The 22,417-nt window shown below is 48.0% G+C and overlaps 1 protein-coding gene across 3 annotated transcripts in view; it reads left to right on the top strand.

Moving 5' to 3' along the window:
• The first annotated feature begins 5,899 nt into the window (after positions 1–5,899).
• MAP4K5 (mitogen-activated protein kinase kinase kinase kinase 5) overlaps positions 5,900–22,417 on the top strand; it is a 98,614-nt gene continuing 82,096 nt past the window's right edge. For all 3 annotated transcript variants that reach the window (XR_013841828.1, XM_079988101.1, XM_079988100.1), the window contains exons 1-2: positions 5,900–6,046; positions 14,285–14,580. Coding sequence is in view for 2 of the 3 variants with exons in the window: in XM_079988101.1 (XP_079844227.1) it covers positions 14,473–14,580 (108 nt within the window). In the remaining variant the exon portion in view is untranslated. The remainder of the gene's footprint in view (positions 6,047–14,284; positions 14,581–22,417) is intronic.

The raw sequence follows: 22,417 nt of genomic DNA, 5'->3' as shown, positions 1-22,417 counted from the left end.
GGTATGAGGGTCCTAGGCCGTGAAGAGCTTTAAAGGTCAAAAGCAGCACCTTAAATCTGACCCTGTACTCCACCGGGAGCCAGTGCAGCTGGAAAAGCACTGGGTGAATGTGCTTCCATGGCAGAGACCCCGTGAGGAGCCTCACTGCAGCATTCTGCACCCGCTGGAGTTTCTGGGACAGCTTCAAGGGCAGCCCCGCGTAGAGCGAATTACAGTAGTCAAGCCTGTAGGTGACCGTCGTGTGGATCACTGTGGCCAGGGCAGGGCGGGAGTTCTAGCCAAAACTAAATAGGATGAGAAGTAGGGTCAGTGATGAGTGTGGCCTGGGGAGAACTCCAAGGGCCAGTTAGAGAGGCCTGGGGGCTGCATCCAATCCCTGTGCCAGAGGCTCCCCAGCCCTGGCCTAGAGTTTTAATTTTTTTAAATTATATTGCTGACACTTCTCCACCGCTGTTTTAAGGTTCGTGGAGATTCATATTTCTAATATATGTTTACTTATGATTCCATGACACCACGGCAGCTGAACCAGTAGCATTCCATAGTAAGCAACAGCCCTTTTGTTAGCCCATAGTGTCTAATTATCAGCTTCAGTGATAACCCACATAATTGCTTTGGTTGGAGTCTTACATTACATTACAGAACCACTTCCTGTCTTTGGCAGGTGGGTTTTTAATGGTTTCTGATGAGAGTACTGATTATATTTCTGGTGGGCATGTATAGCCACAGGCCCTGCAGAGAATGCCACTGCTATATCGGGGGAGCAGCTTATTCTGCTGCTCCCCCAACAGCCCCCACCCCCAATGAGTTAATGCAGGATTTTCTCAGCCACTCACAAACACTCATCACGAGACTAAAAGCACTCATTTCAGTGGCGTTTTTTAAAAATAGCTGATCCTGCAACAATCAATAAAAATGCTAATATTTGAGTGGTCAGTTAGTTCCAGCTTGATACAGAACTATGCCATTATTATTATTATTATTATTATTATTATTATTATTTGCATTTCATGACCATTTAGTTTCACTGTTATAATCCCCACCCATGAATATGTCCGTCTGTTGGTATAGGCATGCATACATACAGCATATCTGCAAGATGTCGGTAGCACTTCATTAATCTGATAAACTGGGCTCTAATCTACTTATGCCAAAATTAATCTGCTACTTTTAAGCTTCTATAAGTCTGTTTAGAGGGGGGAGATACAGGCAGGAGCATCCGGCGTGCAGATGAGTTACACACAGAGATTAGCCATTTAACTTTATCCACATTCTAAGTGGAAAGCATAATGGACTTTCTCCTTACCCTATACCTTGTGCAGGATGCTTTGTAAGTGGAAACACACTCATATCAAGCTGGGTAGTCAATCGGGCTTCCAATCCAAGTAAGTGTTTGTGTGAATACAGAACCAGGGGAGTGGTGTTTATACAGAGCAGAGCCACAATGTGCGTTTAAAGCAAGACACATTTGAAGCACATGACTTCACCCAAAGAATCTGGGAACAGCAGTTTCACCCCCACAGAGCCACAATTCCCAGCCCTCTTAACAAACTACTGTTCCCAGAGTTCTTTGGGGAAAGTCATGCATGTTAAATGTGGGCTGGATGTGCTTTAAATGCACAGTGTGACCTTTATATTTGTGAATTTGGTGCACAGGTAGTCTTTCCTGCTGAAGGCCGTGGCCCAAGAGGAGTGAGGAAAGTATTTGAGGTGAACCACTGGCTTTTGGCTTCCTGGATCATGGTCTCCGCTTCCTTGAGGTAGGACTTCTGGCAAGAGATGGGCTGCACCTCACAGCAGTTGGCAAGAATGTGTTTGTCAAGAGTCTTGAGAATCTGATCGGGACAGCTTGAAACTAGATCTTGGGGAGGGAGAAAACAATACGGACAACAAAAGAACACCTGGGACTGGGGGCAACAGCTTCATTGATGCACAGGAAAGTGAGGTGGTGTTCCAGAAACCTGCTAAAGGGCAAGAAACCAAGGGAGGGAACCAGCTGCAGGGAACAACTCATGGTTCTGGTTGTCTCTACACAATGCACAGAGTATGGGATGAAGGAATTGAGGAGATGCTCATCAAATTTGCACATGGCACCAAACTGGGAGGGGTAGCTAATGCCGCAAAAAACAGAATCAGAATTAAAAATGACCTCAACAGATTGGAGACATGGGCACAAGCTAACAAAATGAATGTCAATAGGGACAGATGTCAGGTTCCGCCCTTAGGAAGAATCAGAAGCACAAATACAAGGCGGGTGACACCTGGCATACTAGCAGTACATGTGAAAAGGATCTAGGGGTCATGGTGGACCACAAGCTGAACATGAGTCCACAGTGTGATGCAGCAGCAAAAAAAAAGCGAATGCTATTCTAGGTTATAGAATCATAGAATCATAGAGTTGGAAGAGACCACAAGGGCCATCGAGTCCAACCCCCTGCCAAGCAGGAAACACCATCAGAGCACTCCTGACATATGGTTGTCAAGCCTCTGCTTAAAGACCTCCAAAGAAGGAGACTCCACCACACTCCTTGGCAGCAAATTCCACGGTCGAACAGCTCTTACTGTCAGGAAGTTCTTCCTAATGTTTAGGTGGAATCTTCTTTCTTGTAGTTTGGAACCATTGCTCCGTGTCCGCTTCTCTGGAGCAGCAGAAAACAACCTTTCTCCCTCCTCTATGTGACATCCTTTTATATATTTGAACATGGCTATCATATCACCCCTTAACCTCCTCTTCTCCAGGCTAAACATGCCCAGCTCCCTTAGCCGTAACTCATAAGGCATCGTTTCCAGGCCTTTGACCATTTTGGTTGCCCTCCTCTGGCCACGTTCCAGTTTGTCCGTGTCCTTCTTGAACTGTGGTGCCCAGAACTGGACACAGTACTCCAGGTGAGGTCTGACCAGAGCAGAATACAGTGGCACTATTACTTCCCTTGATCTAGATGCTATACTCCTATTGATGCAGCCCAGAATTGCATTGGCTTTTTTAGCTGCCGCGTCACACTGTTGGCTCATGTCAAGTTTGTGGTCAACCAAGACTCCTAGATCCTTTTCACATGTACTGCTCTCAAGCCAGGTGTCACCCATCTTGTATTTGTGCCTCTCATTTTTTTTTGCCTAAGTGCAATACTTTACATTTCTCCCTCTTAAAATTCATCTTGTTTGTTTCTAATCTCTAATCTGTCAAGGTCGTTTTGAAGTGTGATCCTGTCCTCTGGGGTGTTAGCCACCCCTCCCAGTTTGGTGTCATCTGCAAATTTGATCAGGATGCCCTTGAGTCCATCATCCAAGTCGTTGATAAAGATGTTGAATAAGACCGGGCCCAAGACAGAACCCTGTGGCACCCCACTAGTCACTCTTCTCCAGGATGAAGAGGAACCATTGATGAGCACCCTTTGGGTTCGGTCAGTCAGCCAGTTACAAATCCCACTGTTGCATCAACAGAAGTCTAGTGTCTAGATCAAGGGAAGTAATAGTGCCACTCTCTTCTGCCTTGGTCAGACCACACTTGGAATACTGCGTCCAATTTTGGGCATCACAATTTAAGAAGGATGTTGACAAGCTGGAAGGTGTGCAGAGGAGGGTGACCAAGATGATCAAGGGTCTGGAAACTAAGCCTTATGAGAAACGGTTGAAAGATCTGTGGATGCTTAGCCTGGAGAAGAGAAGACTGAGAGGAGATATGATAGCCAGCTTCGAATATCTTAAGGGCTGTCACATGGAGGAGGGAGCATGCTTGTTTTCTCCTGATCTGGAAGGTAGGACTGGAACGCATGGCTTCAAGTTACAGGAAAGGAGATTCAGACTAAACATTCAGAAAAACTTTCTGACAGTAAGAGCTGTTTGGCAGTGCAACAGACTCCCAAGCAAGGTGGTGGACTCTCTCCTTCCTTGGAGATTTTTCAGCAGAGGTTGGGTGGCCCTCAAACAGGGATACTTTAGCGGAGATTTCTGCATTGCAGGGGTTGGACTAGATGACCCTCAGGGTCCCTTATTATTATTATTATTATTATTATTATTATTATTATTACTATGAGCTTGCCCATTGGACGCACGTGTGCATGAGAGATAAAGATTGCCTGCTACTCCTTATGAGTTAATCTGGAACATTACAAGAACTCTGCCAATGGCCCCTCTAGCCTAGGATCCTCACAAGAGCAGTTCTCTCCGGGGTGGTTTGCAGCAAGTGGCCTTCCGAAAATGCTTCTGGCCCTGGAGGGAGAGCAGATCCATTGTGGCCAGTTGTAGCCACAGGCAGCTAGCTGCCTTCTCCACAAATTTGTCGCCTCCTCTTTTGAGGCCTGTTGTCTTTGTCCATGGAGTTTTCTTGGCAGGGATACTGGAGTGGCTTGCCGGTTCCTGCTCCAGGTGGATCACGTTTGGTCAAAACTCTCCACTATGACCTGTCCATCTTGGGTGGCCCTGCATGGCGTAGCTCATAGCTTCTCTGAGTTATTCAAGCCCCTTCGCCACGACAAGGCAGTGATCCATGAAGGGGAACAACTGACTGGTTCAAAATTGGGAAAGGAGTACGACAAGGCTGTATATTGTCTCCCTGCTTATTTAACTTATACGCAGAATTCATCATGCGAAAGGCTGGGCTGGATGAATCCCAAGCCGGAATTAAGATTGCCAGAAGAAATTAAAGAATCATTTAATGAGAGTGAAAGAGGAGAGTGCAAAATATGGTCTGAAGCTCAACATCAAAAAAACAAAGATCATGGCCACTGGGCCCATCACCTCCTGGCAAATAGAAGGGGAAGAAATGGAGGCAGTGAGAGATTTTACTTTCTTGGGCTCCATGATCACTGCAGATGGTGACAGCAGTCACGAAATTAAAAGACGCCTGCTTCTTGGGAGAAAAGCAATGACAAACCTAGACAGCAACTTAAAAAGCAGAGACATCACCTTGCTGACAAAGGTCCGTATAGTTCAAGCTCTGGTTTTCCCAGTAGTGATGTATGGAAGTGAGAACTGGACCATAAAGAAGACTGATCGCCAAAGAATTGATGCTTTTGAATTCTGGAGGAGACTCTTGAGAGTCCCATGGACTGCAAGGAGATCAAACCTATCCATTCTTAGGGAAATCAGCCCTGAGTGCTCACTGGAAGGACAAATCCTGAAGCTGAGGCTCCAAGACTCTGGCCACCTCATGAGAAGAGAAGACTCCCTGGAAAAGACCCTGATGTTGGGAAAGATGGAGGGCACAAGGAGAAGGGGACGATGGAGGACAAGATGGCTGGACAGTGTTCTCAAAGCTACCAGCATGAGTTTGACCAAATTGGGGGAGGCAGTGGAAGACAGGAGGGCCTGGCGTGCTCTGGCCCATGGGGTCACGAAGAGTCGGACACGACTAAACAACAACAACTTTTGCAGCCGCCCAGGTTGGTGGCCCCCGCTGCTGCCTCCTTGTGGGCAGGAGTTCCGCAGGTTAACAACGCGCTGCTTCGCGGAGGGGGGAAACCAACAGCCTCCATTTCCTCTGCCTTGAATCTCCAGGGTTGTCCCCGAGGGAATGGGAGACCCTTTTCCCTTTCTCCTTTCCCCCCGCTTTCATCCTGCCGCCTGTCACTTTCTCCCAATGAAGCAGCGCGGTCCTGGCGGATCCACCTGGCGGGCGGCGTTAATCCGGATTCCTTCACTCCGGATTCCTGAATTCGGAGTGGGAAGGAGGAGGAGGAGAGCGCGGCGGCGGCGGGGACCATGGCTCCTCCGAGGCCCGAGGAGGAGGCTGGCTGGGCGGCGGAAGCCCCGCTTCGGGGCGCTGTGGCTCCGCCTCAGCCGGGCGGCGGGCGAGGAGGCCGGGCCGAGGGCGGGGGAAGGCCAGGCGAAGGCGGCACCGGCGGCGGCGGCTGCCTGGGTCTGGCGTGGCCCGGAGAGGGTTCGAGCGGCGGCGGCGGCGTCGTCGGTGTGGGGCGAGGCGGCGCGGACTGAGGAGACCAGGCCGAGCCTGAGGAGACCAGGCCGGAGTGGCGCGGCTGAGGCGGCGGCGGCGGCGGGACAAAGAGGGGCCTCGTCCTCCTCCTCCTCCCTCCGAGGCCGGCTGAGAGAGGTAAGGACCCGGGCCGGGCCTGAGGAGAAAGGAGTTCGCTTGGTGGGGAATTGGGGGGTTCAGAGCCCCCCAACTAGAGGCCCCTCAGGCCTGGGGGTCAGGTAGACTGCGAGGCGGAGGGAGGCTCTCCTCGCAGGCTAGGCGGGAGGAGGTGGGTGCGGGGAGTCCATTGCCCCCCATTCAGAGAACACAGGCTGACCAGGGTGGGTGTGTGTGGGGGGTTTGGGGGGGCAGCTGGGATACCCCCTCTTTTGCACCCCCGAGGTGGGGTGGTGAGGGAAGGGCGTGTGAAAGCGGGGGATAGCGAGGCTTCTTGTGCACACGTGTACACGTATGTGTGTGTGTGTGCGCACGCACCGCAAGAGAACGGATGGTCTCCAGATAGGTGGAAAGTGGATCTGCCTCTCCTGGAGGATCTTTTCTGGGGGATCTGGAACAGACGCAGCTGTCTCCAAAAGAGAAGGATGGAGAAAGCTTGGAGGGACCTGGAGTGGGTTTGGGGGGGGGGGTGAGATCCACTCACTTCTGCCGCTCAAGACAAACCCCTGGACTCTGGAAATTTAAATTCTGTGTGTATGTCTTGACCACCAGGTTCTGAGTGGTGGTTCTTTTGGGGGCGGGGGGCGGGTGCCTAGCAAAAATACACACAACCCCCCCCCCCAAAAAAAAACCAGACCCTGCAAGCCTGAAGTCTGCCAAGATGGAAAGATGCCTCCCCAAGATGGTTTGGGGTAAGGTGGGTGAAGCCCCTGCCTTTATCCCTGGAGTTAGGGCTGAATGACTGGGTTTGGTGGGTTCCCACCTCCTCTTGCTTTTGAGACCCCTTGAGATCCTTTTGCTCTCTCCTCCATTCCGCCCTGCATGCAGTCACAGTCTCTGGTGGGCTGGATCCGGACATGGCCCATCTAGTGCAGCATCCTGTCCTCCAGGTGGCCAACCAGATCCCAGTGGGAAACCCGCAAGCTGGACCTGAGAACCTGAGCTCTTTCCCCTCCTGTAGTTTTTCCAGCAATCTGGTCCAGTAGTACCTTGGGTTACATACACTTCAGGTTACAGACTCTGCTAACCCAGAAATATTACCTCGGGTTAAGAACTTTGCTTCAGGATGAGAACAGAAATTGTGCTCCGACAGTGCGGTGGCAGCAGGAGGCCCCATTGGCTAAAGTGGTGCTTCAGGTTAAGAACGGACCTCCGGAACGAATTAAGTACTTAACCTGAGGTACCACTGTATTCAGAAGCAGAACAATGGAAGCAGACCAGTGACTAGTAAAGGGACCCCTGACCATTAGGTCCAGTCGTGGTCAACTCTGGGGTTGCGGCGTGCATCTTGCTTTACTGGCCAAGGGAGCCGGCGTACAGCTTCCGGGTCATGTGGCCAGCAGGACTAAGCCGCTTCTGGCAAACCAAAGCTGCGCACAGAAACGCTGCTTACCTTCCCGCCAGAGCGGTACCTATTTATCTACTTGCACTTTGCTGTGCTTTCGAACTGCTAGGTTGGCAGGAGCAGGGACCGAGCAACGGGAGCTCACCCCGTTGCAGGAATTCGAACCACCGACCTTCTGATCAGCAAGTCCTAGGCTCTGTGGTTTAACCCACAGTGACACCCGCGTCCCTAGTGACTAGTAGCTATCAGTAGCTTTCTCCTCCATCAATTTGTCTTATACCCTTTTAAAGCCATCTATGTTGGTGGCTATCACTGCCTTCTGTGGGAGCGAATTTCGTAGTTTAAACTGGCGCTGCGTAAATAAATACTTTATTTTATCTGTCCTAAATCTTCCAACATTCAGCTTATTAGGATGCCTGTGAATTCTAGTACTGTGAGAGGGAAGGAAACTCTTCTCTCCTTTCTTCTTGCCATGCATAATTTTATAAACCTCCATCATATTGCTTCTGACTTGCTTTTTCTCTAAACTTAAACGTCCCAAATGCTGCAACTCTTCTTCATCAGGACGTCACTCCATACCCTTAATTGTTTTGGTGGCCCTTTTCTGAAGCTCTACAATATCTTTCTCGTGGTGAGGCTACCAGAATTGTAAACAGTATTTGAGATTGTATAATGCCATTATGATACCAGCAGTTTAATTTTCAGTTCCCTTCCTGATGATTCTTTACATGGAATTTACCTTTTTCATGGGTGCCACACATGGGGTCGACATATTCACTGAGCTTTCTGCTACGACTCCAAGGTCTTATTCCTGGTCCGTCACCTCCAGTTTAGATCTCATGAGCATATATGTGAAAAAAAATATTTTTGGCTCCTACATGTATCTATCTCTGTTTACATTGAATTGCAATTACCATTTTACTTCCCATTCACTCAGCTTGGAGAGGTCCTTTAGGAGCTCCTTGCAATCTCATTTTAACAAGTGACTCCTAACTCTAGATCGTTTATGAACACGTTAAAATGCACAGGTCCCAGTCCTGATCCCTGGGGGACTCCACTTCCTACTTCTTTCCATTCAGAGAACCGTCCATTTATTCCTGCTATTTGCTTCCTGCAACTTAGCCAAGTCCTTATCCACAAGATGACTTCTCCTCTTATTCCTTGACTGCTAAGCTTACTCAAGAGCCTTTGGTGAGGTACTTTGTCGAAAGCTTTTTGAAAGTCCAAGTAAACAATGTAAGCCGGATCACCTCTGTTGATATGCTTGCTGACACTCTCAAATAACTAGGTTCGTGAGACAGAAGCTGTGCTGGGTTAGAAAACCCTGGTCTGTACGTGTTGGAAGCGCTTAAGGAAAAGTCTGCTGCCCATATTGAAATGCCACAATTTCCAGCACAACCCCTGGTGACAATTAAGTTCCTGATGTTTTGCTTTTTAATCTGCAACCCCAATTGGGCCTGTGCTCTTCTGATGCCATGTGATGTGTTTGAGAAGATCTGACTCCCTCTGATGGAATCTTCCTGGCTCAGAAGCCCGCTCAGGGTCTTCCTGCTAGCAAGGGGTTTATCTTCGGCCTCCTGTTTATATGGTTTAGTAAGAGACTGTGCAGGGATTCATGTGAAAGCAATTAGCTTTGTTGCAAACCCCTTTAACAGGAGCAGAGTAAGCTCCGTGCTAAGCGAATCCAAATTCAGCATCCGTGCTGTCTGTGCCAGGCTAAGCTGGAGGCTGCAGTAGCCTCTCTTGGTCAGCCAAGCAAGCAAATGTGAGTTATGTCTGTCCCTTGTATCCAAGTCTGCTTTTGTATTGACTCGTGCCTCCTGATTGCTGGAAATTCAGCTCTGGCTCTGCTCTTGCAAGTTTAATTGGTAAAATCGTCAGCTAAAGCTCTAATTGCCTCTTCAGTGGTGGAAGATCAAGAGGGAAGGCTCTGAAAGTTAAGGGCAGGCACACATTTTTGGTAGGTGGGGGGTTTTTTTGGAAGCGATTGCAGTTCTATTGGATTGTGGTCTGTTTGGCTGACAGCGAATGGTTGCTTTTGTTTATTGAATTCTGATTTCTTGCATGCCCTTTTGTGTCTCAAAAAGGTGTCTGTATTGAAGTTTCTGTAATACTCAAATTCATTTTGATAGGAAAGGCCATTAATAAACTAAAAATGTTTTTGACTTAGTCAGTTCTGCTTTGTTAGATCTCACCAAGCCTTGTACTGTACATATATTTTCAAGCCCACCTTTATGGTCTTGAGGGCTAGAAGCTTCATGTGTTTGTAAAAGCTGAAATTCTCAAATTGCTGAATTCTCTGCTGTGCATACATTCAGCATTCAATCATCCTGCCATAGCATACTTGGCACCCTGACCATAAAATGTATTTTGCCATTCTAAAAAGGGAATTTCTGGTGAATTTCTCTTTGATATTAAACATTATGAGGGCTGAAATAGATCCTTTGTTATGTAAATAGTTTTCTTTTCTCCTTTCTGGTTACTATTTGTATGGGGAAAACACTTTTTGAACCAAAGCGCAGCAGCCAAATAGTTTCTCTTGCAAAAAAACGTTTAGCCTTGGTCACTGTGAGAGATTTTTCCACTGGCAAATGTAGGGCTTCCTCTTGTGGGAGAATCCATAGCAGTCATCATCCTTATGGGGCCTGCCAGCTTGCTCTGCCTCTCCCCTGACTGTTTTGTCTGGCATTTGGAAAAGCAGCAGGTAAAGGCTTGGAACATGGAGAGACGGAAGGCAAACCTGTAGGAGACAGTGTGTGCAAGGGTACATACGTTGTGTTTCATTTCCCCAGTCTTCACTCAGGTGAGCAATCTGTTACTTTCATATAATATATTTATAAAATATAATTCAAAAATACCACAGATGCATCCAAACATAAAAACTAATAATTGTAATGAAACATTATCATCCCGGGAGCTACCTACCTAATTGGCATTTGCATTTCTATTTTTTGGTAAATACGGACATGCGCAGGATAATGCATTAATAAGCTTGGCAAAGAGAGAATACCTGGAAGGAATACTGTATACTTACCAATATCCCTGTTATATTGCTTCATCTAGTTAATAAGTGATACTCTTAGCTGCTCAGTATTGCTTATTTTATCTGCCTTTAATATATTCTGGGCCTTCAGTAATATCTGTTGCAGCTGAACATAAAAATCAGAAAATGATAAAAGCATCAGATAAACCACTATAAATATAACACATGGGTGGCTATTTAGACCCCTGTGACATGCAGTATCTCCTGCCGGTAACTGACAGCTCCTGTGCCAGTTTATTTCCTGGTCGAAGGAAAGACCTATAGGCATGTCAAGTCAGGGATGCAAACATTAAAGACAAGAGCCTTCTGGTTCCTGGGAATCCAGTGATTGTGCATAGCCAATCCCATGCCACTGCCTGCAAGATCAGATCACCACCTGGGGCCGTCTCCCAGTCTTGATATCTGTTCTCCAAAGGGAGCCTTAATGCTCTCTCTTCCCCATCTCTCCAGCTATCAAGGGTTATTAGACTTTTCTGCTGTTCAGAACCAGGCAGCTGGCACTCCTCTGTTGTGGTCATTGACTTATTTGTTTGCTTAAGGTGTTTCTGCACTCCCCCCCCCCCGAGGTTTACAATGTAGTGCTTCTTGTGTTTCTGTCTGCGTAAGGCCCAGAGCTGGGTTCCGTCATCCGTCGTTCCATAGGCAGCTTTTAACAGCCATTGCACCATTTCCCCATTGCACATTTCCTTGGTGTGTCCAGAAGATCAAAAGATCGCTGTGGCCCAGATGCCCGAGTGGGCATGTAACCTGCCTTGGGACACTGCAGTTGGGATGCTTCTAAGCTGACTGATGTTTCTGTCCCTGTGCCTTCAGGGAGGGGCTGAACACAGCCAATGCACGTGTAAACCTTTTGAAGGGACCTTGATACTGCAGCTGTTATTATTCTTTTTTTAATACATTTTTATTAATTTTTTAACATATCATTTCCAACAATCATTTAACATAACTTCTTATCTTATACAATATTTTGAAGATTTTCCGTTCTTTATCACTTATCACTTTATCACTTATTCTGCATTTCTTAATTTCTCTATTTTAATTATCATTAACAAATAGTTCTCTTCACAGTCTTCGTTGCAATATTTCACATAATCCTCCTTACAGAACTTCTTGCAGCCCTACTAGTGTAATCTGTTTATTACAGTTGCTTTTCAAATAATTCAAATATTTACCCCAGTCTTCTAAGAATCTCTGGTCCCGCAGGTTTCAAATCTTTCCTGTTAATTTATCTAATTCTGCATAGTCCATTGCTTTCATTTGCCACTCTTCTTGCTTCCATTTTTGTGCCAGTAGTAGTCTTGCTGCCGTTATTGCATATAAAAACAATTTACAGTCCTGTTTGTTAATGTCCTCCCCTACAATGCCAAGTAAAAATGCTTCTGGTTTTTTAATAAATGTATATTTCAACATCTTTTTCATCTCATTATATGTCATTTCCCAGAAGTTTTTCACTTTTTTACATTCCTGCAGCTGTAATTATTCTCGTCCATGTACAATAATCTTAGGTAGGGCTGCCTTCATTCATGATTTCACAGTGTGTGGACAGAAGAAACTGATATGTAGCACCTGCCAGGCTAAGAATCTTGAGTTGCATTTAAGAAGGACCCAAGTTCCTAAGAGATGTGCTTGCAGCATTTTATAACAAGATTTGCATCTGTGTAGGAAATAGATGTTATTAAGTAATGAAATATCAAGACCAGTGTGGGTCAATTGCTATTTACTCTCCCAACATTATGAGAGATGTTCACAAGTGTCTGCCTTCTCTTGCTCCAGAGGGAGCTCTTTGCAATCTGTCCCTCTGGACAATTAGTATTTTATTGGTCTCATTATGTTCCTGTTTCATTTAGGCTTTGAAAGTGTTCAAGCATCAGCTGGCACACTCTTGAAGTGTGGTTGGTTTGGGGTACCACATGAGTTCTAGTCACTGGGGGCAAAGTGACCCCCCAAGACAATTTTTTCCTGGAACTAGTAGAGGGATGGGAGTCAGATGTATTCTGAGAGAAGAAAGATGAGCTTATAGATATGAGAAAAATAAACAGAATCAATGATGAACGCAGCAAACTTCACAGAGGGCACAGAGTTTCATTTATACAGAGACTTTGAGTTATGTGGCGCAGAGTTTTAGCTGTTCTTTAGTGCATGTCTTTTTAATTTGGACAAACGAGATGTTGTGATGGAGCCTTGCCTGTGCTCCCAGTACCCTCGTAAGGCTCTGTTATTTTAGCAGATGAGTTCGGCCTTGTTTGGGCGTGACATATGGTGTCCCATGACGCTGGAAGTTTAAGTCTCGCCTCAGCTGCGAAAGTGGCAAGGTTTTTTTCTCTCCACATCAGCTCTCTCATTTGCGATATGCAGATAACGCTACTGGCATTGGGTTCTTGTAGTAAGTCACGGGTTTCCAGCCTTTTTGGCCCATGGGCACATTTGCAAGCTGGAGAAACTGTGGTGGACAATACTAGATGTACATGCATCCTGTGACCAAACACACCCCACAGCTACCATAGGATGCTTCTTTCAAGCCTAATCTCTAGGGCAGGGAAGGGAGGGCACCAGGGAAGGCCTCTGTGGGGATCAGGTTGGTAGCCCATGTCAAGCGTTTGAAATACTATTATTTATTAATTTTATATCCCGCCCTTCCTCCCAAAGGAGCCCAAGGCGACACCATGCACAGTAGCGCTAAAACAATACAGCTAAAAATAGGAAGCTGAAAACCACTTTAAAGTCTCTAAAACATTTAAATCAATCACATACCCCTCACAGCTAGTAATCTCAAGGTTGCTAGGAACAGTATCTTTGCCATCAAACGCCTGGAAGACAGACACACCTCACCCGGGTGGGCATTGCAGAAACTGCCTCCAAGAAGGCTCTGTCACGGGTCAGTGCCCTTGCCACTGACTGCCTTCGAAGACAGAAGCGTGGGTTAGCTAGCCTGGGTTGGTGAGGCTGTTTTTTGTGGCATGAGGCCAGGTGAGGGGACCCTCCTCTGCCAGTTACAGACAGCAGGGCATCTGAAGCCCTTCTCTATGTCCCTTCTCCGAGAGGTTTGGAGGGTGGCAACAAGAGAATGGGCCTTTTTTGTGGTCACCCCCTGTCTGTGGAATGCTCTCCCCAGGGAGGCTCGCCTGCCGCCATCATTACATGTCCTTAGGCACCAGGCAAAAACGTTCCTCTTTACCCAGGCCTTTAGCTGTTAAATAATAATTGCCCTGTTAAAGCTATCATTATGATTATTTTATTGCTATGCTGTCTGTTATTATGCTTTTTACAGTCAAACCTCGGTTTTCAAACGTCTCAGCTGCCAAACACCGGAAACCCGGAAGTGAATGCTTCTGTTTTTGATCACGCCTTGGAAGTCAAATGGCTTCCAAGGCGTGTTTTTCATTTTTTCCTGTTGACTTTGCAGCCAGCTCCTTGATCCTTGGTTTTCAAACGTTTCGGGAGTTGAACAGACTTCCGGCATGGATTATGTTCAAAAACCGAGGTTCCACTGTATTATGTTTTTATTATTGATGCTCTGTAAAATGTGTTCATAATGTTGTACAGCACCCTCGGATCTTTCGATGTTATCATTGTTACTATTATTATTTATTTGATTTATAATAATTGATGGAAAGATCCAACCCATGGGCCACAGTTTTCCAGATTTTTCTCTTGCGCAGGCCCATTGAAGTGAATGGAATCTGTACCCAGCAGGGCTGCCCCATGTTAGCTAGCAGGGATTCCATTTGGATTTTCTGCCTGAGCCACCAGAGCGATTTGACTACTTTCCAACAAGCTCTCATGGATGTTCCTTTCCCCTTAAATCTGCTAGGTCGAAAGAAGAGTGGACGGAAGCTATGCCTGCCGCCAGGGGATCACCTCGCTAGGACCTTGCTTGCGTTGCTTCTCGGTATTGCAAAAGCCAGAAGCAGGGGAAGGCAGAGGCGGCTGCACACCATTCCTGTTCCCCCTCGTGGAGGGGGGGCAGGGGGGAGGAAGTGGAGGCTGCATTACGGGACAATGGATCCTCTGGCCCGCTCGAGTGGGGATATTATGCGGCGGAATCCACAGCAAGACTACGAGCTGGTCCAGCGCGTGGGGAGCGGCACTTACGGAGATGTCTACAAGGTGAGAGTCCAAATGCCAAGGCCTTTTCCGCAGCGGTCATTTCCGTTGCAAATTGGGATTTCTCTCTCCCTGCCTCATGTGGCAGCTTGGGCTGCTTTACCGTTAAGGAAGGGTAAAATCAACATACGGTCATACCTCGAGTTGAATGTGCTTCGGGTTGAGCGCATTCGAGTTGTGCTCTGCGGCAACCTGGAAGTAACGGAGCGCGTTACTTCCAGGTTTCACCGCTCGCGCATGCACAGACACTCAAAATGACATCATGCGCATGTGCGGAAGCGGCGAAACATGACACGCGCGGACACGCCATCGCGTCTTGCGTTCCGTTTGGGATGCGAACGGGGCTCCGGAACGGATCCCGTTCTCATCCCAAGGTACCACTGTAACTGCTTCTGTGGGGAGAGTCATGGGCATGGTAGCTGGTCTCTTCGCCCCACTTTTGCATTGGAAGTCGCATTTTCACCAGCCTACAGAATTGTTACAATATGCAGATTCAAGTAGCTGTCTTAAATTATACGAATCAACCCTTTCTGTGTGTTGGGTGGGCTTCACCTAGCGAAGCCCATCAGCGGAAGCCCTGCGTGAGGATTTCTGCTTGTGCAAGAGAGTTGCCCCCCCTCTTCTCCCCTTCACCTGCCCCCTGCAATTGGCTCAGGGTGGGGTGGGGGAACCCCCAGAACAGCAGGTTCAGGGCGGGGGCTCATCGGTTCATCTGGCAAGCTGATATGCCTGTGCAGACAGAACATTGGTACACAGCGCAAGGCTGAATTCCACCTGCGGCTCCCCAGGTTTTGTCACGGAATTGGTTGGCATTTCTTAATGGGGCTTTTGCTCATTGTTCTCTTCACCCCAACACTGTAAAACAGTTTGAAATGGAGGGAAGGAGAGCAGCGAGAGCGCCCTGTATTCCTTACTTCAAGGGTTCAACATTACGGTGGTACCTTGGTTTAAGAACAGCTTAGTTTATGAACAACTTGGATTAAGAACGCTGCAAACCCGGAAGTAGGTCTTTTGGTTTGTGAACTTTGCCTTGGAATAAGAACGTGTTTCGCTTCCTGTTGAGTGTGTTCCATTTGTAAATTGAGTCCCCCGCTGCTATGGGAAAGCATGCCTTGGTTTAAGAATGCTTTGGTTTAAGAACGGACTTCCGGAACGGATTAAGTTCATAAACCAAGGTACCACTGTGCTTGTTCAGCATTAATTTTGAAACCCTGGCTGTGGCGCAGGTGAGGATTCTTGACTCAGCGCTGATAAATGAGGCTGCTGTTAGAAAGCTGGGGTGCTTTTTTCTGACTAGCGAAGAGAGGAGAATTCCCCCATATTTTTTCTTTAAAAAAGAAAGGTTTGCTGTCTGATTTAGCTCTGAGGAAAGAGGCAATTGGTCAGAGTTAGCCTGGTGGACTGGGCAGGCTGGGGGTAGGAAAAGAAGAAACTGGATCTGCAATGGGAGGGGTCAGGGTTGTTGGAGTTTGAGATCATCCATGCTTGTCTAAGAAAATTGTGACATCCCTGAAATCGGCTCAATTGCCACAGGTCCCCTTCCATCACTGCAGCGCGATTGACCTCACTTTTGTCTTCTCCTTGTGCCCTTCCCTTCTTCATGAGTATACTCATTTGGACTTTTGACTTGATTTTATATGACTAGGTGTCGTCCCAAGTTAAATGTGATAGTCAGAGGCTGTGAGGCAAAGTGAAGTGGAGACGTTTAGATGCTCTGAAGAGCAGCGGCAGCAGGGCAGGATACAAGATGGATCCGTCCCATGAGTCACAATCCCCTGGGAAGTTCTCCTGCACAAGACCCAGTGGGAAGGAGCAGAAGGCTGCTCACCAGGCTTGTGCAGGGGTGAATTTCTCACTGAATAAAGGAGGAGGCATGGTTGTGATTTTTCAACTCTGGCTCCAAATATCTTTGATGTGATCTGGTAAAACGTTCGACTATGGTCACAGTGACTGCTGCCCCAAAGGTTTGCTCCACAAACTTTTAATAAACTTGCCCTACAAGTCAGCAAAGTGAAGTCCAGCTTTAAAGGCTGATTAATTCTGCTTCTTTTATATCATGGGTAGGCAAACTAAGACTCGGGGACCGGATCTGGCCCAATCACTTTCTAAATCCAGCCCGCGGACGGGAATCAGTGTGTTTTTACATGAGTAGAATGTGTCCTTTTATTTAAAATGCATCTCTGGGTTATTTGTGGGGCATAGGAATTCGTTCATTTCCCAACCTTCAAAATATAGTCCGGCCCCCCACAAGGTCTGAGGGACAGTGGACCGGCCCCCTTCTGAAAAAGTTTGCTGACCCCTGTTATATGCTTCAAACTGTTACGGCGTTCTGTAAACAGTCCTTTGGGCTCTGTGAATTCAATGCTTATTGCAGAATTCCAGAATCCTCAGAAATGCAGTTTTCATTTAAAAAAACAAATAAATTACACTACTAACTAAATTTTATAATCCAGCTTTTGGCTCAAGAAACACCAGGGTGGTGAATGAAATAAAACCACCTTTAAAATATCAAGACACTGAAGCAATGAAACACACAAATAAATTCCCATGTGTGCCAGCAGCAGAGATGGGAGAGAGCAGCTCCTGTAGCCTTAGAAGACAACAAAACAGGCCTTAGGCCCAGCTGGCAATGCTTCCATAATGGTGAGGTTGCCATTGCTATGTGGCCCCATCCCCTGCCATTCAGATGATGGCGATGATATTGATATTTGTACCTCGCCCATCTGACTAGGTCCCCCCAGCTGCTCTGGGCAGCTTCCAGCAAAATATAAAAACAAATTAAAACATCAGCCATTAACAACTTCCCTACACAGGGCTGCCTTCAGATGTCTTCTAAAAGTCAGGTAGCTGTTTATTTCCTTGACATCTTATGGGAGGGCATTCCACAGGGCGGGCGCCACCACCGAGAAGGCCCTCCGCCTGGTTCCCTGTAACCTCACATCTCGCAGGGAGGGAACTGCCAGAAGGCCCTCAGAGCTGGACCTCAGTGTCTGGGATGAATGATGGGGGTGGAGACACTCCGCCAGGTATGCTGGGCTGAGGCCATTTAAGATGAGCAGAGGAAGATAATATTGGAGACAGAGAGAGCAGGTTGGGAGGAGCCGGTGATGTGGTTGTTACTGCCCCAAAGGCAGGAGACTTTAGTGTTTGGCACAGCCCCAGAGGCCAACAGGTTAGGTCAAGTTATGCAGATAAGTTATAGTTTCGCTTTGTGGAGGGACGGGGTGTGTGTCCGTTTTTATGTCTTGGCTGATTTTAAAGTCTTTTGGTGTTTTCCATTGTGCTTTTGCTATTGTTGTTATGTGAGATTCTCCTCTTAAAAAGTGGGATAAAAATCGGTTAAATAAATAATTCAGATAAAAGAAATTGGCTTTTCCTTGGCATGGAATTAGGATTTTTGTAGTAAGCACTGCTGCCCTTAATTAATTGGCTACTTCATATGCGCTCATCCTTTTTTAAAAAAAGAGTGGTTACATTTTTACTTTGTCAAAAAAGAGGCCCCTGCATCACTTTGGCCTAAGTCAGCCTGAACTTGATTTGATTTTAAATCAGTGCACTTATCATTCTATATGAAGAAACATTGTGTTTTAACACATTGGGTGAAGCATTACAAAGTATTAAAAAGCTGCAGAACTCCTGACTAAAACTGCTGCCTTCTCTATTCCTGACCCTCTCAGAGCAGGTGACTGTATATTTGTCTCTCTCTTGTGAGAATGTGGCATTTATAGGGTCAGATTAAAAGGACACAAATTGATCCCTAGGTTAAGAATAGCTCACAGGAAGCAGATTAAGGTGCACAGGCGGCTTGCAGCATGACTGGAGTTAAGATACGCCCAATTCCAGAGGTGCTTGTTTTGGTTGCTCTAATTCCATTTCCATCTTTGCTCAGGATTGTTCATATGGGCTGCCCTGGTTCTGGAACTGGTACCCAGTGGGGCACTGCCGCTAGTGCAAAGCCTGCTGGCTGCTCCTGGGAAGAATGCACAATGCTTCCTTACCTTATGCTGTCCGTCAAGGTTTGCAGCACTTCTCCAAGGTCTCAGGCAGCAGAAAAATATGATTTTCCCACAGGAAGCAGAGCATGCTGGCCAGATGACATTTCCAGTATGCAGAAGCATTGTAGGGATAGGATAGGCAGAATAAGATCCAAGAGAGGCAGTGCGATGAGTGCTTTTCATGGTATTCTTATTGATATTGTAAACGTGGTCCTCAGAAAGTTTTCAGAAGAGCAGGATGTCAGTGTCTTCTTTAAAAGGTAAAGGAATCCCTGACAGTTACCGTATTTTTCGCACCATAGGGCGCACCGGACGATAGGGCGCACCTAGTTTTGGGAGGCGGAAAACAAGAAAAAATTATTCTGAACCCCAGAAGCCAGAACAGCAAGAGGGATCTGGCTTCTGGGATACCGTGTGGCTGTTCTGGCTTCTGGGGTAACCGCGCCAAGCCTCTTCAGGGCAGCGGGATGAAGGCTCCCCCTGCCCAAAGAGGCTGCACAGGGCTAAAGCAGAAGCCAGGACAGACGCGTCGCTGAAGGAGCACTGCGCCTTCTCTCTCTCTGCCCAGCGCCCCTCCTTCACAGGAGAGGTGCTGCGCAGAGAGGGAGAAGGGGCATCGCCCTTCAGCGAACCTGGAAAAGGAACAGAAGGAGACCCTTCTGCCGCCCCAAGCCTCGCGCGCCTGGCGGGACCTACCGCCGGGCGCGCAAGGCTTGCAGACACTCGCCCGAAGTACGGGGAGCCCTCCGGAGGGCTCCGCGTGCTTCAGGCAGCAAGCTGCCGCCCCAAGCCTCGCGCGCCTGGCGGGACCTACCGCCGGGCGCGCAAGGCTTGCAGACACTCGCCCGAAGCACGGGGAGCCCTCCGGAGGGCTCCGCGTGCTTCGGGCGGCAAGCTGCCACCCCAAGCCTCGCGCGCCCGGCGGGAGCTCCTGCCGGGCGCGCAAGGCTTGCAGACACTCGCCCGAAGTACGGGGAGCCCTCCGGAGGGCTCCGTGTGCTTCGGGCGGCAGGCTGCCACCCCAAGCCTCGCGCGCCCGGCGGGAGCTCCTGCCGGGCGCGCAAGGCTTGCAGAAACTCGCCCGAAGCACGTGGAGCCCTCCGAAGGGCTCCCTGTGCTTTGGGCCACAGGCTGCCGCCCCAAGACTCGTGCGCTCGGCGGGACCTCCCGCCGGGCGCACCAGGCTTGTGGACACTCGCTGGGGCTGCAGGCTGCTGCCCAAGCCTTGTGAGCTCGCGGGAACTCCCGCTGGGCTTGCAAGGCTTGCGGATAGCTTCCTGAAGCCTGGAGAGCGAGAGGGGTCGGTGCGCACCGATGTCTCTCGCTCTCCAGGCTTCAGCGAAAGACTGCATTCGCACCATAGGACGCACACACATTTCCCCTTCATTTTTGGAGGGGAAAAAGTGCGTCCTATGGAGCGAAAAATACGGTAAATCCAGTTGCGAATGACTCTGGGATTGCGGCGCTCATCTCGCTTTACAGGCCAAGGGAGCTGGCGTTTGTCCACAGACAGTTTTTCCGGGTCATGTGGACAGGAGGACTAAGCCACTTCTGGCACAATGGAACACCAACACGAGAGCACACAGAAACGCCATTTACCTTGGTGCTGAGCCATCACACTCTCAAAGTGTGAAAGGAGCCTCTTTGTTGCAGAGAATGTGTTCTGAAAGCTTTTTTGGATTTGACTCTGCATACATTCAGTTTGCAGGGAGAGAGTCATCTCGACTGGTTCCAAAATCCTCCCTTCATCTTTTAAGCCCATAGAACCTTGATATGGAAAGGAGCAAAGGTCTTCCGGTTTAAGCCAAGACTGGCCTTCAGAGGCTGAATTATGTTCTTGTGTCCCTGCTGCTATTCCCAGAGGAGGTGCCTGGGACAGCCCCAGTTTTATGAATTATTATATGCATTTGTAGAGTTGCACACCAAAGTGTCTCAAAGTATCTGATTTGATAAAAATAGAAATAATGAAACATAGTAACACCAAATATGAAAACAGCAGCACAAGGCTTGTAGGGCAGCGGCTGAAGAAGGAGCAAAAAGGGTTTTCTCCTGTGTGTGTTTCTTGTGGCTGATTAGCTGTTCTCCCTGTGCAAAGGTCAGAGGGGGCAGGGTTTCTGTTGAGGCAGGTGATTAGCTGTGGGAGGAGCTTATCAGAGCTTGTAGGGCAGCGGCGCGCGCCGCCAGACGCGCGCAATTTGATCTATCTTTAGATTTAGGGGAGCTAGTCTCAAACGTTTGTGGGGGGAGACCTAGGGTTTTTTGAGGGGGAGTTACCTGTCCCTGTCTGCACGCTTCTTATGATGGAGGACCACTGTAGCCAGCCCCAACGACACGTTCTCAAGATGGAGAGTGAGGGAACAGCTGCAGTCGCCTGCGGTTCCTGCACAATGTTTGCCATCTTGCCAAAGGTTGCAGGCAGCTTTACCTGCAGCAATTGCATGTTGATTGCCCTCTTAAAAGACAAAGTCCAGCAACTGGAGGAACGTGTGGCTACTCTCCAAAGAATTAGAGAGCTGGAGCTCTTCTTGGAAGCAACAGAGCACACCGTCTCCACCAAGGAGGAGACAGGGGACTCCCCTGAGAAGGAGGCTAGTTCACCAACACAGGAGCCAGATATATGGAGAAACGTGACTCAAAGAAGTAGGAGGCCCAGGGTTCGCTCTGATTGTTTAGAAATACACAATCGCTTTGAGGTCCTCTCCCCTAGAATGGAAGACGAAGAGCAGACTCCATTTGAGGATCTCTCCCTCGTTACAGTCGATCAGGTATATGAAGACGAGCAGCAAAGTCAGTCCTCAGGGAATGTGCAGGCGACCTTGGAACGGACAGATTACGGAAGAACCCCGAACAAACCTAAGAGGAGGCGTGTAGTGGTGATAGGGGATTCCCTACTGAGGGGAACAGAAGCAGTGATCTGTGGGCCTGACAAGATGTCTCGGGAAGTGTGCTGTCTCCCCGGGGCTAAGATCCAAGATGTAACTGAACGACTACAAGGAATCATAAAACCCACCGACAAATACCCCTTTCTCTTGGTTCATGTGGGAACCAATGACACTGCAAGCAATAGCCTCCAGAAGATCAAAAGAGACTATGAGGCTCTGGGCAGGAAATTGAAGCAATTAAATGCACAAATTGTCATCTCATCTGTCCTCCCAGTTGAACGACGTGGCCCAGGGAGAGAGGGAAAAATAGTGGAAGTGAACAGCTGGCTTCGCAAATGGTGTAAACAGGAACGGTTTGGATTCTTAGATCACGGACTGCAGTTTCTTGAAGATGGACTTCTGGCAAGCGATGGGCTGCACCTCACAACGGTTGGGAGGAATGTTTTTGCCAAAAATCTCAGAAACCTCATCAGGAGGGCTTTAAACTGACTAATGTGGGGGAGGGAGACAGTGCTCCTGAAGGTAGGAGTCTATCAATTGATGAACATGATCATCCAAATGTCATAGACCAAATGGAGCAAACAGCACGCAGACCTAGTGGTGGGAGGAAAAAATCCTTAAATAAGAGACACGGGGGAATGATTAATGGACTTCAATGTCTGTACACTAATGCGCAAAGCATGGGTAATAAACAAGATGAGCTTGAGCTCTTGGTACAGCAAACTAAATATGACATAATAGGCATCACTGAAACCTGGTGGGATAAGTCCCACGACTGGAATGTAATAATGGAGGGTTACAATCTATTTCAGAGAAACAGACCAGACAAGAAAGGAGGAGGACTGGCGTTATATGTCAGGGATGTGTATACCTGTGAAGAGATCCAAGATTTAGAACCTCAAAGCCAAAGTGAGAGCATTTGGGTCAAAATTAAGGGAGAGATGAATAACAGGGACCTCATTG

The sequence above is a fragment of the Podarcis cretensis genome (genome assembly GCF_951804945.1).
Source record: "Podarcis cretensis genome assembly, chromosome: 1".
In the NCBI taxonomy this organism is placed as follows: Eukaryota; Metazoa; Chordata; class Lepidosauria; order Squamata; family Lacertidae; genus Podarcis; species Podarcis cretensis.
The sequence above is the reverse complement of the archived record's forward strand: the minus strand, read 5'-3'. Positions and strand labels throughout refer to the sequence as shown.